The 16230-nt window shown below is 32.7% G+C and overlaps 1 protein-coding gene and 1 long non-coding RNA gene across 2 annotated transcripts; one reads left to right on the top strand and one right to left on the bottom strand.

Annotated features, from left to right (window-relative positions):
* Positions 1-1907: 1907 nt before the first annotated feature.
* Positions 1908-10748, bottom strand: LOC139482956 (uncharacterized). The gene is made up of 2 exons (XM_071266984.1): positions 10316-10748; positions 1908-5272 (listed from the first exon to the last, which is right to left on the bottom strand). Exons 1-2 carry the CDS (start codon positions 10746-10748, stop codon positions 1908-1910), a joined length of 3798 nt encoding a protein of 1265 aa, XP_071123085.1.
* Positions 10749-11141: 393 nt separating this feature from the next.
* On the top strand, positions 11142-16230 carry LOC139529931 (uncharacterized). Its single transcript, XR_011665920.1, has 3 exons — positions 11142-11280; positions 14769-14856; positions 15731-16230. It is a non-coding gene; the product is annotated as an uncharacterized lncRNA (long non-coding RNA).

Below are 16230 nucleotides of genomic sequence, written 5' to 3'. Positions count from 1 at the left end.
TACCTAGGCTTGTTTGCGGCACATGTAGCGGCAGCATCATTTAGAAATCCATGTACCTGCTCTAAGACGGATGTAGCTTGTTCTAATGTTTCTAGCGGCATGTTCAGTATAGAATCTGACTGTTCATTTGTAATGGCTACATATAGGTCAATATCAACTTTATCCCATTTGACAGCTCGGTTTGTACAGTCCTTAGTTAGATTTTTGCAATCAGCATCATTCGAGATTCCATATAATATTTTCATTTTTATAGGATGATGGTCCGACGTGTTGTTCATAACGCTGTTCAGCACTTGCTTGTGTGTTGGCTTGATTTTTCCAAGTTTATGTAGGAATCGAGAATGCAGGGGAAGGAAACTTGTCAATTATGTTTATTTCTAAGCCAAAATAAAATGAGCCGCCGTAAAATTAACCTTGGGTAATAACAGTGCATGTAAGGCTCGTCTCGGAGGGGTGTCTTTTTTTCTGTCTTCTTTTTTTAGTTATATTTTTAATAACTTACACTTTTTTCCATTATTCTCTTTCTTTCACTATTCTTTATTCCTTTTTTTTCTTTGTCCTTTGTTCTCTATTCTGTTAATTCACATCCATACCCTCTTATGTGTATGTGGACTTACTGTAGTTTATTTTTTAGTTCTGGCAGAGATATTAGATACAATATATATGTCTCTGGTTCTGGTATTATACGACAAGTCAATTTCTTTTTCATGCAGTGTCATGAAATATAATGGTTTTATGCATATCAGCCAAGATTGTGCGCAACATTTTAATAAACAATTCAACACTATATACACGTTTAATGTGAATTTTATTAATATCGATGAAGAACATGAATTTGGCAGCTAGTGCCCCTTAAACAGGTAAAGTTCAATTAACAAATTCTGATCTACTGGCATTCAACACCAAATTACTTACTTGCTGTATATTGATAAATGTGATTGTATATTGTCAATACCTCAACATCGAGAATACGTCATGTGAGGTGTTGGTCGCTACGTTTGATACGGGGTCAAAGGTTGCGGCTTCGAGACAGAGAAAAACATCCAGGTAAAAAGTGTAGAATTTTGTTTTTGAAAATTTGAGATGTAAATTTTCCTAAAAAGTACTTAATTCCGTTCATCTAGTTGTAAATTTTCCTAAAAAAAGTACTTATTTCCGGTCATCTACTATGGGTATAAACTAAACTGAACAAGAAAAGTATTAGTAAACAGACAGAAAGTCCGACGTTGAATTAATTATTTTACAATTAATTGTTTAAATATATAAGAGAATGTTTTAGGCGAATTTTTATATGAGAGAATGTTTTAGGCGAATTTTCTTTAATTACAGATAAATGTATTTTAGGTTCAGGAAATGATTTATTCTTCGGGTACGTCTAAACAACCGCTCAGGACTTCCTAAGTGCACTCAGGACATACAAAGTGCACTCAGGGCCCATTACCGTAATTATATCTGCACACATGATGGATGTTTATATTCGTTATACGCTTCTTATTTTAGAGTTAAATTTTGGTAGGAGTTGAAATCGCAGGGGCGGATCCAGCCATTTTAAAAGGGGGGGGTCCTAACCCAGGGCAAAAAAAGGGGGGTTCAACTACATGTCCCCATTCAAATGCATTGATCGGCCAAAAAAGGGGGGGTTCCAACCCCCCCGGAACCCCCTCCCCCCTCTGGATCCGCGCCTGAATCGAACTTAGATAGATTTTAACGATTTATTAGAAAACACTCAGACACATATAAACGTGTAACATGAGGTCAAATATATAATACAATATATGCAAACAACATGACAGAAGAACGATTAAACATATTTAAATCAATATATACAGCTCATTAGAACCAAACAGTGTGAATGATTTTAGAGAAAAAGATATACAATATATATATATGGATCGATATGACATAAATCAAAGAAATACATTAACTTTTCTGATGAACAATGATAGCTTTTTGTATAGTTCAGTATTACAATAAGAGAGTAAACCTTCAAACTTGATAATGCTCGGGTGAGCTGTGTAGTACATAGGTATGTACTTGTTTCTTAATAAAACAATATTTTCATTTTTACATATAAACATAATATGGAATTCATCACCAATACCATTTGTACATAAGTTACATGTTCTTTCTTCCCTTGGGATATTGAACCAACGACCAGTTTCTATAGGTAAATGTAAATTAGATGTACGCAGTTTGGTTAACCACGTTCGATTAAACTCACTAAGTCTCAATAAGTAACTTTCCAAACAAAACTGTTTTTTGAATATCGAATAAAAGAGGCCACGGGAGGAGTTTTGTATATCACTATACCACTTTTGTATAAACTGATCACATAAAATTTGCTTCACAACAATTTTATCACAAAATGCATACTGGTTTTTAAAAATGTAACTCATCCCAACTTCATCAAAAATAGTTTCTACATATTTAATCCATTTGAAAGTATATTTAGTTTTACTTTGTAAGGATAACATCAGTTGATATAAAATACTACTTAGTTTAGTATCATTTTGTACAAGTCTTGTCCAGAATGATACCATTCTAAGTTTAACTTTAATTTCGAGGGGAAATCTCCCAAGCTCACCTAAAACCATAAAATTTGGCGTAGTGTTCCTTACTTTGAGTACTCTTTTACAAAACTTCAAATGGATTTGCTCAATAGTTTTGAGGTTTTCGTATCCCCAGATTTCTGAACCATACAATAAAATTGGTTCTATCATCGAGTCAAAAAGCTTTAATTGGATATCAACAGGTATAGACTCATTTCTGATAAGTTTATAAACACAAAACATTGCCTTTTCTGCTTGTTCTACAAGTTTTTTTTTGGTCTCAATAAATGTACCATTATATTTAAATATAACACCTAGGTAAGGATATGTATCTACAATATCAAGAATTTGACCTTGTAATGTAAAACTGAAATTGTGGTTTACTTTTCTTTTAGAGAAGATGATAACCTTGGTTTTATTTACATTTACTTGTAGTTTCCACAATGAACAATAAGACTGAAATACATCAAGAGCTTTTTGTAAACTATCTTTACTCTCTGCTAAGATAACTGTGTCATCAGCATATAATACAATGAAAATTTTATAAAAAATATGTAATTCACTTTCAAGTTTCTCTTTAATTAACTCTAAGGGCAGTCCATCAAGCTGACAAAAATAGTCCTCAAGATCATTTAAAAAGATCGAGAAGAGAAAAGGCGATAAATTCTCCCCCTGTCTAACACCTGTTAGACATGGAAAGAATTCTGACTGAGAGTCATTAAATTGAACACAAGACTTAATGCCACTGTACATATTATACACAACTTTAAAACATTTCCCTTTGATTTCACTTTTTTGTAATTTTTTCCACAGCCCTGTACGCCAAACAGTATCGAATGCCTTTCTAAAATCCACAAATGTACAAAAGAGTTTCTTCCCAAAAGAAAAATACAGTTCAATAAGTGCATGTAATACAAAAATATTATCTTGTGTAGAATATCCCTTACGGAATCCAGTCTGGTTCTCAGATATAATATTCAGTTCATTAGAAAAAATATTCAGTCTAGTATTTATAATGCACGTAAAAAGTTTCCCAAGGCAACTGATGAGAGTAATTGCTCTATAGTTATCAGGATCAATTTTGCAACCCTTGTTTTTGAAAACTGGTTTAATAATACCAGAAGTCCAATTTTCAGGTATAATACCTGTATTCAAAATGATATTGAACAATTTACAATAGATAGATACTAGACTAGGAGGCGAATGTTTCAAATATTCGTTCAAAATTTTGTCCAAGCCCGGTGCTTTATTGTTTTTTAAGCCTTTTATAGCTTCACTAACTTCTAGTTCAGTTATGACTCCGTTTAAGATCTCATCACAAATTGGATTATTACAAACATCGTTTATATTAAAGTCCTCCTCTTCATCATCACCGACAAAGTCACCAGCGTTTAATTTTTTGAAATATTCATAAAATAGTTCAATATCTATATCAGGATTTTCTTTTCGCCTACTAGAATATTTATGTAATGTTTTCCAGAATGCTTTAGTGTCCGATCTAGATAAAGACCTAAGCTCATTGGAACATTTCTCAGAGTGATCTTTGAAATTTGTGTTCAGAACCTTTCGGTACTCCTTTGCTATTTTATTCATGGAGTCTTTATTTTCAGTTGTCTTGCGTTTTGAGTAAGAATCCCTGGCTTTGTGAAATTCATTACGTTTTATCTTACAGTCAGTATTAAACCACGGTTTAAAATCACTTCGTTTTTCTTGCTTTCTTTTTCTCGAACCAAAGACAGAAGATGCGGTATTCATCAATGAGCTACCAACATCATGCAATATACCGTTAATCTGTTCAGGCGTGACATCGTCGATATTTACATGATCGAGCACACCGTTCACCTGTTGTAATACTTGATCTGTGTCATCACTGAGCATCTGTTCAAACTCGGGTGCCTTTTGAGGGTTCCATTTGATGTAAGTATTACCTTTATTATTATTTTGTTCTGTCTTTAGTGCCACTGTAGGTGCACTGTCAATCGAAAAATGTAATCGACAATGCACATCAGAGAACATGGGATTGAATTCAATTACTTCAAAATCTACAATTTCATCAAATAAATGCGGAGATACAATTAAATAATCAACGAGGCTTGCATCTTTGCAAGTAGTTTTACCAATACATTTGTCTTTACCAATACGACCATTTGCAATACAAATTGAACATCGTTTACATAGTTCCACAAGTTTTTTACCATATTTATTGACACGTGTATTGTCTAAACTAAATCTTTCAGTAGGAATACCTTTTTCTGTCATAAGATTATATAACATAAAATTTTGATCGTTTGTCACTTCATTATCAATGTCTAGGATCTCAAATAAGTGTTCATCTATTTCAACAATGTCACTTAATTTTCTGGTTCTTGAATTAAAATCGCCGACCAAAGCAACTTTTTCAGTATTTTTTGAAAATTTTAACAGTTCTTCTTCCACTTCGGTGAAGGCTTCATCTGATGAATATTTAGAAAATTCAGGTGGAATATATAAACAACCAAGTAAAACAGAAGAGTTCAAATTATGAAGTTGTGTAGGGTCTTTAAAAATTTCAACCCATAAAACAAATTCTGACTCTGATTTTAAAAATTTCAAAAATGTTGACAAACTTTTTTTATAAATAATTATTATACCACCAGACTTTTTGTTACATTTTTTTCTGTGTTTGGCTACAAAAGTATAATCATCTGGTAAATTCAAATGGTCAAGTTCATCAGTTTTAGACTCTACAAAAATTGAGATATCATATTGTTTGATAAGCAGTTCAAAATCAGGGTTCAACAATTTCGACTTAATTCCACATACATTTAGAAAGGTAACTTTGAGTTGATTACAATTGTCAGTAGAATGACCTTTATTTTTGTCTGATGTGTTGTACTAACTTTCATTATTCGAACGCACCGGTTGTCCAGGTATTGTGTAATTCTCTTGATGAGGATGAAATTCGTTATAGAGCTGGCCGTCGACATATAGCTTATCATAAACAAGTTTGACTTTCTTCTTCTGACGATAGATATGTTAATTCTTATAAAATAATGAGGGCACGTGTCACTGATTACACAACTACTGAGCCATGAATTATCCAATCAACAAAATTGATTGGATTATCTTTATTGTTTTTTAGGAATTGTATTGTTTAGTTCAGTTTTACATTTAACATGAATTTGCATATAGAAAAAAAAAATATATATCTCATTCGATGTGCTTTTTCAGTTTATTTTTCATGATGACGGGTAAATTAATTTGTTGTGTTTTGCAGTTCACGAATAAAGATAATTATTTTATAGTTGCGTTTTTTTTCTGTAACAAGTTCGATTTTTGTTTTTCAGTGTGATTCTTTTCTATCTCTCTATCTAAATCAAGTTTTTAAACAAACACAATGTTGACTGAATATCAAATTTTATTACATTTGTATATCTTTATTCTCAACAAACCATTATACAAGAGAAGACAATTATGTACAATATTCAGTTTAACCTTAACGGAAATCTGTGCACGAAGACTTAGTCGTGGTTTGAACGGATTTCGTGTCAATAAACTGTCTTCGAAATAGTCGTTCTTTGTTAATGTTTGTGTCATTTTGGTCTTTTGTGGATAGTTGTCTCATTAGCAATCATACCACATCTTCTTTTTTATAATTTCTCGCTACTACAATCTAACTTACATATTTTTTTAGAAATAATTATACCCAAAATATCATAATTTTAAAAAAAACGGAGACGAAAACGGAGACAAGTTCATTTTCAGAATTTATTTTCGCATTGAAATTCGTTTCAGGCTTGTGAAACTGGACAAAACGACTTTAATTAGAGAAAAAAAAACTTAATAAAAACGGATTTCTTAAAATATTCGTATCACTCAAAAATAAAATTCCTGGACAAGTTCGATAAAAATGAGAAATAACATCTAACTACATGTATATGAGTTTGATTGTTTAAAAAGTACGGCTTTTACCGTTTAGAACGGATTCCATATACAAAACTTTAATTAATATAAATTCTTTTAAAGTATGAACATTTATTTCCCTTTTCAAACTCGTGCAAAGAATTAATTACTGGTCCAGGACATGATAATAAAATTAAGAATAAAACTTAAAAATTTATGGAACGAAATCTTAATAAAAGACGAAAATCTTAAAACATCGTGATATTCATTCTAGACGTCACAATATTACTTCCCGCATGGTCACACTGTACTAACAACACAATGTATAAAACAACAATAAAGATAATCCAATTAATTTTGTTGATTGGATAATTCATGGCTCAGTAGTTGTGTAATCAGTGACACGTGCCCTTATTATTTTCTAAGAATTACAAATGTAACATATCTATCTAAGTTCGATTTCAAATTCTACCAAATTTAACTCTAAAATAAGAAGCGTATAAAGAATATATGCATCCATCCTGTGTGCGATGACTATAAAGGGTCCTGAGTGCACTTCGTATGTCATGACTGCAATCAGGAGGTCCTTCAAGCGGTGTTTAGACGTACCGTTATTCTTCTGGAAGCTTCAATTATTTTTTTTTATCAATAACTTTTACACAAGGAGACATTTTTGTTTTTTGACAGCATGAACCCCAGTTAATGAGCAAACACAAATTAAGAACGAAAATCGTTTACAATTAAATTTTATAGAAGGAAAAAGGGGGGGGGGTAATAAACAAATTTTATTTACGCTCACATACTTCTAAACAGATTTGCATATGTAAGCTCTCTATAGATAATGTTAAATTATTTCAGGAGTTTTGAAAAAAGAATATATACAGTTTAATTTCGACTAAAATAGTGATTCTTTTTATAGATTTGGTACCTCAGTTTCGACTCAACATTTCATTTTGAATTGTTAGATGGCAAACTCTTTAGGCGAATATTGTATCTGTTCTTTATTTAATTATGGTGATATTGGCGATAATATTCATTATAACAAGGCCTTGTACAAATCCTTGATTATAGAATGTTTGGCAATATAAAAAGACGAAAGTAGACAAACCCTAATTATGCAGGGTTTCACAAGTTGATCTCCAAGCGGCCCACATTTAACATATAATAAGATCTATATTTCTCAACGTTTTCAAAATGAAATAACTTGAATTGAAAATTTCCCAACTGTGAAAATTTGTTATTTCTAAACGTCTTTAATTATTATTTCGGAAAAAAAAAATATTTAGCATATTCATATATTTTCATAATTTTTTCCGAGGAAACCTTTTTTTTTTTGCAAAGTTTACTTCTATGTGTTTTTAACCATCACCAGCGACTTATTCTCTGCCATCATCAATTAGTCCTAATTATTAAAGATCAATTGACCAAATTCAAATGATGATTGGTATATCGTATTGAATATGATCATCGGTCATCCGTGACGTATCCCAAATAACGACGCATGCCGATAGATAGATCATAGTTTATTAATTAGCGTCTCGCAATTTAAATTTCATCAAGGGGACTTAATTAAACCAGTTACTATACAAATCTTGAAAAAACGATGTACATGTACTTTTTAATATTTTTTCAAACAAATTACGAAAACGTTTAGTGTAAAAATCACCGAATATAAATGTTTCTTTCTTGCAGGTTTTGGCATTTGTAAATAACATTAACGTTTTGGAATTCTAATGCAAAAGACAGTCGATTCAAACTGAAATAACTTCTTTAAAGATGGTTTGATTTTTTCAGAGACACACATATATATATGTCTCAATACATGTATTATATGTCTCTGATTTTATCAAAACAAAAATAACAAAATTATAAAATATGTTAGTTATCGAATGTATACCCTGAATTCTTACTATTATATATATATGTCCTAAGTTACTTAATGTCCTGTGTGCAACCAGGAGATCCTGAACGGTTTTTAAACGTACCATTATTTTATATGCATATATTCAAAGCTGTTCTTAATTATATGCATACTAGGTATCAGTGGCGGATCCAGGGGGAGGGTTTCGGGGGTTGGAACCTCCCCTTTTTTTGAACGATCAATGCATTTGAATGGGGACATATGGTTGGAACCACCCCCTCCCCCTTTTGTCCTGGGTTGAGACCCCCTCCTTTTCAAATGGCTGGCTCCGCCGCAGAGGTATATTTATATATATATGTGTGTACCAGCCCCCCTCCTAAATCTTTGGAAACAAATGGTAGATTATATAGGGAATCACGGAAGCATGACTGGACGTGAACACTCTAAGGCAGTCAATGAGTCCCCACTTATGAAAATTTCTGGATCAACCATTGCTTAGTTCTAGTTATCTTAGGTCCTAGTGTGAAATAATGCCAATAGGTCTTTTAAAACACATCTTTATTCATACATGTATATATACGTTTTCTCACGGATTTGTTCATGCAATATTGGAATTATGTTTACTCAATGCGCAATTACTGAAGTTTATATTTGCTACTTTTCTTCTTAATTTCATATAATTTTTTTTTTGATTTTTTTTCTTTGAAAAATTAGTGGTGTTGAAATAGGGAATGGACACAGATACCTTATCACATTTAACCAAAGAAATGTTGTATAATGTCATCAATCTGTATTACACGTAGACAGGATGTTCTCTAGAAAACTATACGTTATAATACACACCTGAGAATACACGCACTGTCGAAATGGAAAATTACTGTATGTTTTAGTTACCTGTAATCAGCTTTGCAACACCATGTCATGACAGTTCAAAAAGATTTTCTTCAAATCAAAATGGAATATTCATTTTTTCTGTAAAATTTAAAACTTTAAAAAGTAGACTTTGACAAAATTATGAAATAGAAAGAATTGAACAATTTAAAATCGTATTTTAACAAAGATTTAGATATAATTTTACAACGATCCTTAAAAAATAACCAAACAAACGTTGAATCAAACGATATGAACCTACGCAGTTTTATATTAAAATACTGACACACACCAGTTTGCCATCTCAGTATGCAAGGCAAGGGTGCTTGGTGAGGTGCTGGAACTTGATGTACATGTATCATTAAGTTAATACAGTTCTGTTAGGATTGACTGCCTTTTTACAGAGACTTTCTATTCTTACTGTTATCAGTTAGTATAGACGGTTCCTGGCTTAGAATGATTCTCTGCTCAGCAAATGGTGCGTAATTAGCATTTGAATCAAATTTCTTGTAGAAGTAAAAAACACAAATTAATGTATTTGACAACTTTATTCAGGAGCATGTATTAAGTCTATATTATCCGGCGTAAATAACTTCGAGATTTATGTTAATCGTAAATAACTGCTCGATCTATGCTAATCGATGTTCCAGTATATTTCATATTTATATTTATTCGTGAGGCCTCGTAATCGTTTATATTCACTAAAAGCACAGTCGCCTAAATATTTTATATGGCGAAAAAATTGGGGGAAATAATATATTTTTAGTAGCATTATTATTTTAAAATCTTAAGATTTAACTCTAAAATGAGAAGTGTATGACGATCTATAACGAATATATACATCCATCATGTGTGCAGATACGACGGCGACTATATAGGGTCTGCCATGAGTGCACTTTGTATGTCCTGCATGTGTGCACCCAGGAGGTCCTCCTGAGCGGTGTTTAGACGTACCGGGAAAATCTTATCTGATTCAGGATCAATTCATCGGTTACACTCCCCTGTCACCAGTGATTCTTCTGTCTGTATCTGTATCTGTATGTGTACGTTGAAGATACCAATTCTGGCTTTTACTCAACGGGAGAGAGAGACACCTATTGGCGGTGTTGGAGAGCAGCCTTGAAGCTCTCAACTGTATCTGCGCATACAATACGATCCTCTAGTTGGTTCCAATGTAGTACACTCTTGACGAAGAATGAGTTCTTATAGGGATCGGTGTTGCTTGGAATAGTATCTAGTGCCTTAGAATTGTTCTTTACTGAATTTGTCACTATATTGGCACATACAAAATTGTCAAATGTTTTAGGTTTGATTTTCCTCTTAGGTTTACTTTTAACAAGAAAATCGTCGGGATTAATAGCTGGGACCAACCCCTCAACCACTTTGTACAGAAATACTAGCCGTTGACTTGTTCTTCTTGTTTGTAGTTTGTCTAGTTCTAACTCGGCTAGCATTTTGGTGACCGACCCCTCTTCTCTAGACCTATAGTCGCCTGTGATGAATCTAGCTGCTCTGCGTTGTATTCTTTCCAATTGATTTATATCATGTTGTGTATATGGGTCCCATATTATGGCACCATATTCCATAGTTGATCGTACTAATGATATATATGCGGTCTTTTTGCAATCTTTTGGGCAGAAGCGTAGATTTCTTCTTAGAAAGCCGAGTGTCGAATTGGCTTTCTTGGCAACGTTTGAGATGTGCGTGGTCCATTTTAGGTCTTCTGATATTTGTAAGCCTAGATATGGGTTGTGTTGGACTTGTTGTAGTACATGTCCGTCTAGGCTGTACATCTTCTGGCTTTTATTCTTAATGCTAAGTATATAGCACTTCTTTGCATTGAAGCGCATGCCCCAGTTTGTGGCCCATACTTCTAGGTTTTGGAGGTCTCGTTGTAGGAGTGTGTGGTCATGTTGATTATTTATGTTCCTGTACAGGAGGCAGTCATCTGCGAAAAGTCTGACAGATGATTGTACTGAATTCTTTTTTGCTGACATTCTGAAAAAGTATTGTGTAGTCCCTGTGTAAGTGTTGACTCTCAACTTGCACATGTGATTTTTTAACACTCCCCGGACTTCTGCAAAAAACAATTATTCAGTTCACTGATTTAGATGGAAGGTAAACGAACAGAAAGTCACAGGACATTCCGACAAAAAGTCACAGGACAAAAAAGTCAAACACATGTCAAACTCAGGCATAAAGTAACAAAGTTGATAGGAAAAAAAGTCACAAACAATTTGTTGACAATTGATTGAATATAAATGAAAAAAGATTTTGAAATATCTTCTTTTTATTACATATATTCATTTTTAATTTTAGGAAATTGTTCATAATATAAAAAAGAAGATGTGGTATGATTGCCAATGAGACAACTGTCCACAAGAGACCAAAATGACACAGACATTAACAACCATAGGTCACCAAACAGCCTTCAACAATGAGCAAAGCCCGAGGTAAAGCCCATACCGCATAGTCAGCTGTAAAAGGCAATCATACTATATCTTTTTTTTTATATTTACATGTTAAAAAATGCGTGCAAATGTAATAAAAAGCTGCACACAAACGTAATGATTTTTGTGCGCAAATGTAATGGTAATGTGCGCAAACCTAATGCACTGATTTATTTGTTTTTAATAAATTTTAATTTAAAGTTGCTACATCATGTTCATGTATAAAACTTCAAGAAAAATACAAAAAGAGTGTTTTCTTGTTCAAAGAAAAATAATCTCAAAACTAAATTGTGACTTTTTGTCCTGTGACAGTGTGTGACTTTTTGACTGTGACTTTCTGTCCTGCATTCAGATTGAATAGGGGAGTTTGGTTGACCCCCGCCTCCCTCTATCTGAGACTACTATCTCAGTGATGAGCAAAATGTATTGTGCTTGTCATATATGTATGTCGGATAAAAGCTCTACAGACCTTTAATATGTTGTATTGTTATATGTATAACCGACAATAAATAAATAGCCCCTAACAAGTAAGAATTAGGTTACTTCTTTTTGTTTTGACATCTTGCATGGGTTTTTATAGCCCCGTATTAAAATTATGCCCCCACTTCAAAAAAAGGGAGGGGGTATACTGTTTTACCCCTGTCTGTCCATCCATCCTTGCGTCAGTCAGTCCGTCCGATGAATATTTTTCGTCCCATTTTCCTTAGGAACTACAAAAGAAGGATTTCTGAAATTTGGTTTCAGGGTTAAATAAGTCAGCTATACCGTGTGATGCATTTTCAGATTCATCACTCGACAACTTCCTGTTTTCCCAACACTTGTATGATTTTACACATGTTAGCCAAGTTGAAAGTTGAAAACTAACAACCTAATTTATGTACAAAAAAATTGAAAAACAGATATGTTACACATAAACAAACGACAATCACTGAATTATCGGATCCTGACTTGGAACAGGCACAACCATAACAAATTGGCAGGGTATAAGGAACTTTGAAAATATTTAGTTTTTGTGGTTTGGTCTATTTTCCGGATACTGTAAGCAATAAGGCCCCTTTATTTAGTGAATGAAATAATTGTAAGATGCACTTAGCTGTCTGTCATATTTTATATAAACTTGACCTCATTTTCATGCATGGTTCATTGGTCAATGAAACACTGCATTGTTTTGTCAGTTTATCATATGTTTAAAGTTACAGGTAGATTATATTTGGTAGATATGAAACAATTGTAAGGTGTGCATGTCTGAATGGCAGATTCATATATAAACCATGACCGCATTTTATTGTTCTTTGGTCAATGATAAGTTTTCTTGGTTTTGTCATTTTATCAGGCCACATTTAAAAGAATGTCTGTTTCCCCTCCCCCGGGTCTACCCTTTGTAAACAGACCAGGAAGGCAGGTTTTTTTTAGCTCACCTGACCTGAAAGGTCAAGTGAGCTTTTCTCATCACTTGGCGTTCGTCGTCTGTCGTCCTGCGTCCGTAAACTTTTACAAAAATCTTCTCCTCTGAAACTACTTGGCCAAATTCTACCAAACTTGGCCACAATCATCCTTGGGGTATCTAGTTTAAAAAAATGTGTGGCGTGACCTGTCAAACCAAACAAGATGGCCGCCATGGCTAAAAATAGAACATAGGGGTAAAATGCAGTTTTTGGCTTATAACTCAAAAACCAAAGCTTGTTGATCAGGTCAAGATCTATCTGCCCTGAAATTTTCAGACGAATCGGACAACCTGTTGATGGGTTGCTGCCTGTGAAATGGTTATTTTAAGGAAATTTTGCAGTTTTTGGTTATTATCCTGAATACTATTATAGATAGAGATAAACTGTAAAAGCAATAATGTTCAGCAAAGTAAGACCTACAAATAAGTCAACATGACCAAAATTGTCAGTCGACCCCTTAAGGAGTTATTGCCCTTTATAGTCAATTTTTAACAACTTTTCATCATTTTTTGTAACTTTTTTAAAAATCTTCTTCTCTGAAACTACTTTGCCAAATTTAACCAAACTTGGCCACAATTATCATTGTGGTTTGTAGTTTAAAAAATGTGTCCGCTGACCCAGCCTAACAAACAAAATGGCCGACATGGCTAAAATTAGAACATAGTGGTAAAATGCAGGTTTTGCTTTATATCTTTGAAACTAAGACATTTAGGGCAAATCTTTCAAGATTTAAATGTCCATCAGAATAAGATATATCCCCTCACAAATTTTCAGTTGAATCGGACAACCTGTTGTTGGGTTGCTGCCCTAAAATTGGTGATTTTAAGGTAATTTTGCAGTTTTTGGTTATTATCTTGAATACTATTATAGATAGAGATAAACTGTAGACAGCAATAATGTTCAGCAAAGTAAGATCTACAAATAAGTCAGCATGATCAAAATTGTTAGAGGACCCCTTAAGGAGTTATTGCCCTTTATAGTCAATATTGAACATCATTTTTGTAACTTGTATAAAAATCATTTCTAAAACTACTTGACCAAATTTAACCAAACTTGGTCACAATCATAATACTAGGGTATCTATTTAAAAAAAAGTGTCTAATGACCCCGCCTACCAACGAAGATGGCCGACATCAGTAAACACATTCACAGGTGAGCGACACAGAGACTGTAGTTTTTTTTAACTGGATGTGATTGTCATAGCATGGTCACATGAACGGTTTGACTTGTCCAGTCCAGGCCACTTATCAGTTGTTTGTGCTCAATTTGAGTGTATTTATTTAGATTATCAATCCTTCTGCTTTCAAGCACTTTCCAAAAATGGAAACAAATTATTTTCAGGAAAAAAATAATTTCGATATTTTTGTGGAAAATAATTTTTTGACCCGGGCGCTTATTTTTGACCCGTGTGGGGGGAGGGGAAACAAACATATTTTTAATTTTGGCCTTAGATTTTTTAAGCATAGGTCTACTTGTTGTATGGAATGACTACAAGGTATCAAATAAAAAAAGATGTCTGCCTGCCAAGGTTAATTTTACTGTGACCTCATATTCATAGAATAATGATAATATTCATGATATTGAACAGCAAGAATGATGAGTAATTTGATGTTATATACAAATAAGACAAAATTTTCAGTTGCCTACTAATTATGTAATACATGTAGTAGTTATTTTTGTCATTAAATGATGTTTACCCTTTTATGTGTAGGGCAAGAACATGAAAGATAAAGGGGAAACTATAAACAGAAGAAATTATCAACAAAATAAGATTTACAGAGGTCAACAAAGCCTAAATGGTAAGTCCACTGTTATAAAATTTTTTGTCCTTGAATAATAATTAAATATTTATTAAAATAAGATGTGGTATGATTAAAGAGAAAACTATCCATCAGAGTTCAATTTAGTGGATGTAAGCATTGTAATTACTTATTAGAGGCCATTGATGACCTGTAAGTAATGAGAAAACCCATACCCTATACATGTTATAGTAATCTATAAAAGTCAACACTAACCAAATTTGAAACAGAGCATCAATTCAAACGTCAAATATACCAGACTAATTTATAAAAACAAAAAATTATGAAAAATAAAAATGACGGGTATGAACCAACATCAACCACTGAACTATGTACAAGCTCCTGATATTAGACAGGTATAATATGGCTGGGTTGATATAAAAATAAGAAACACTTAGCAGTCTGATTTCCAATGAGACATTTCTCCAATAGAGATCAAATGACATTTAAGGAGGCTCTAGGGTATAACAATTTCAGAAAAATGTTTAATAATTTTTTTTCATAACTCAATTTATTTATATCTTTATCATATGGTACACCAAATCATTCAAAACAATCAATTCGGTTTGGCCCCAGATGACTTTTAAAATGCATATATCATTGAAAAAGCTCCAAATTATCTCCCTTTGGTGCAAAAATGCCATTTTTTTGGCATTAAAAATGTAATATCTTATTTAACTCAATGGTGGCCTATATTTTTTATTATAATTTTAAATAAGCTGTACTTTAACTAAACTATTATAAAATTTAAGCGATTTCTGTAATTTAGTACTTGAATATTTAAATGAAAGTTTATCATATTAATCATAAACATGATAAAATAGCCATTTTATTGATCTCTTCACTGATAATTTTTGAGTTTGTGTATTTGTAGGTCAGAAATCTGGATTTTCATGGTCATCATTCACAGATCAATACTGAACGGAAAACTTAAAGCTGATATTTTTCTCCATAGTGCGACTTTTTTATTAATTTGAAATGGAACATGTTTTTTCCTACATTTATTTGAAAGAGGAAATTTCGACATGATGACTATAAACAAAAAGGAGTCATATCATCACGATCATTGATGCACAAGAACTTGATCATATAAATACAACAATGTAATTATCAATTGAAAGATGGAACGAATGAACAAGATATTAGAATGTTGTTGTCCAAATAAACTTGCTTTGTCTTCTCATTTGAATCTCTCGATTCAATAAAGATGTACAGAGGAAGATCTTTGAAGAACAGATTGAAAAAATGTTTTGTCTAAGAATTGCAGGAATATTCTAGTGAATGAAATTATTTATTGACTTCACTCTTATATAGTGGACTGAATAATTGTACATAGCAAGTTGTGAATAAAGAAAGCAAAAACTTTAACAAAAA

This window comes from Mytilus edulis, chromosome 7 (genome assembly GCF_963676685.1).
Source record: "Mytilus edulis chromosome 7, xbMytEdul2.2, whole genome shotgun sequence".
Lineage (NCBI taxonomy): Eukaryota > Metazoa > Mollusca > Bivalvia > Mytilida > Mytilidae > Mytilus > Mytilus edulis.
The sequence above is the reverse complement of the archived record's forward strand: the minus strand, read 5'-3'. Positions and strand labels throughout refer to the sequence as shown.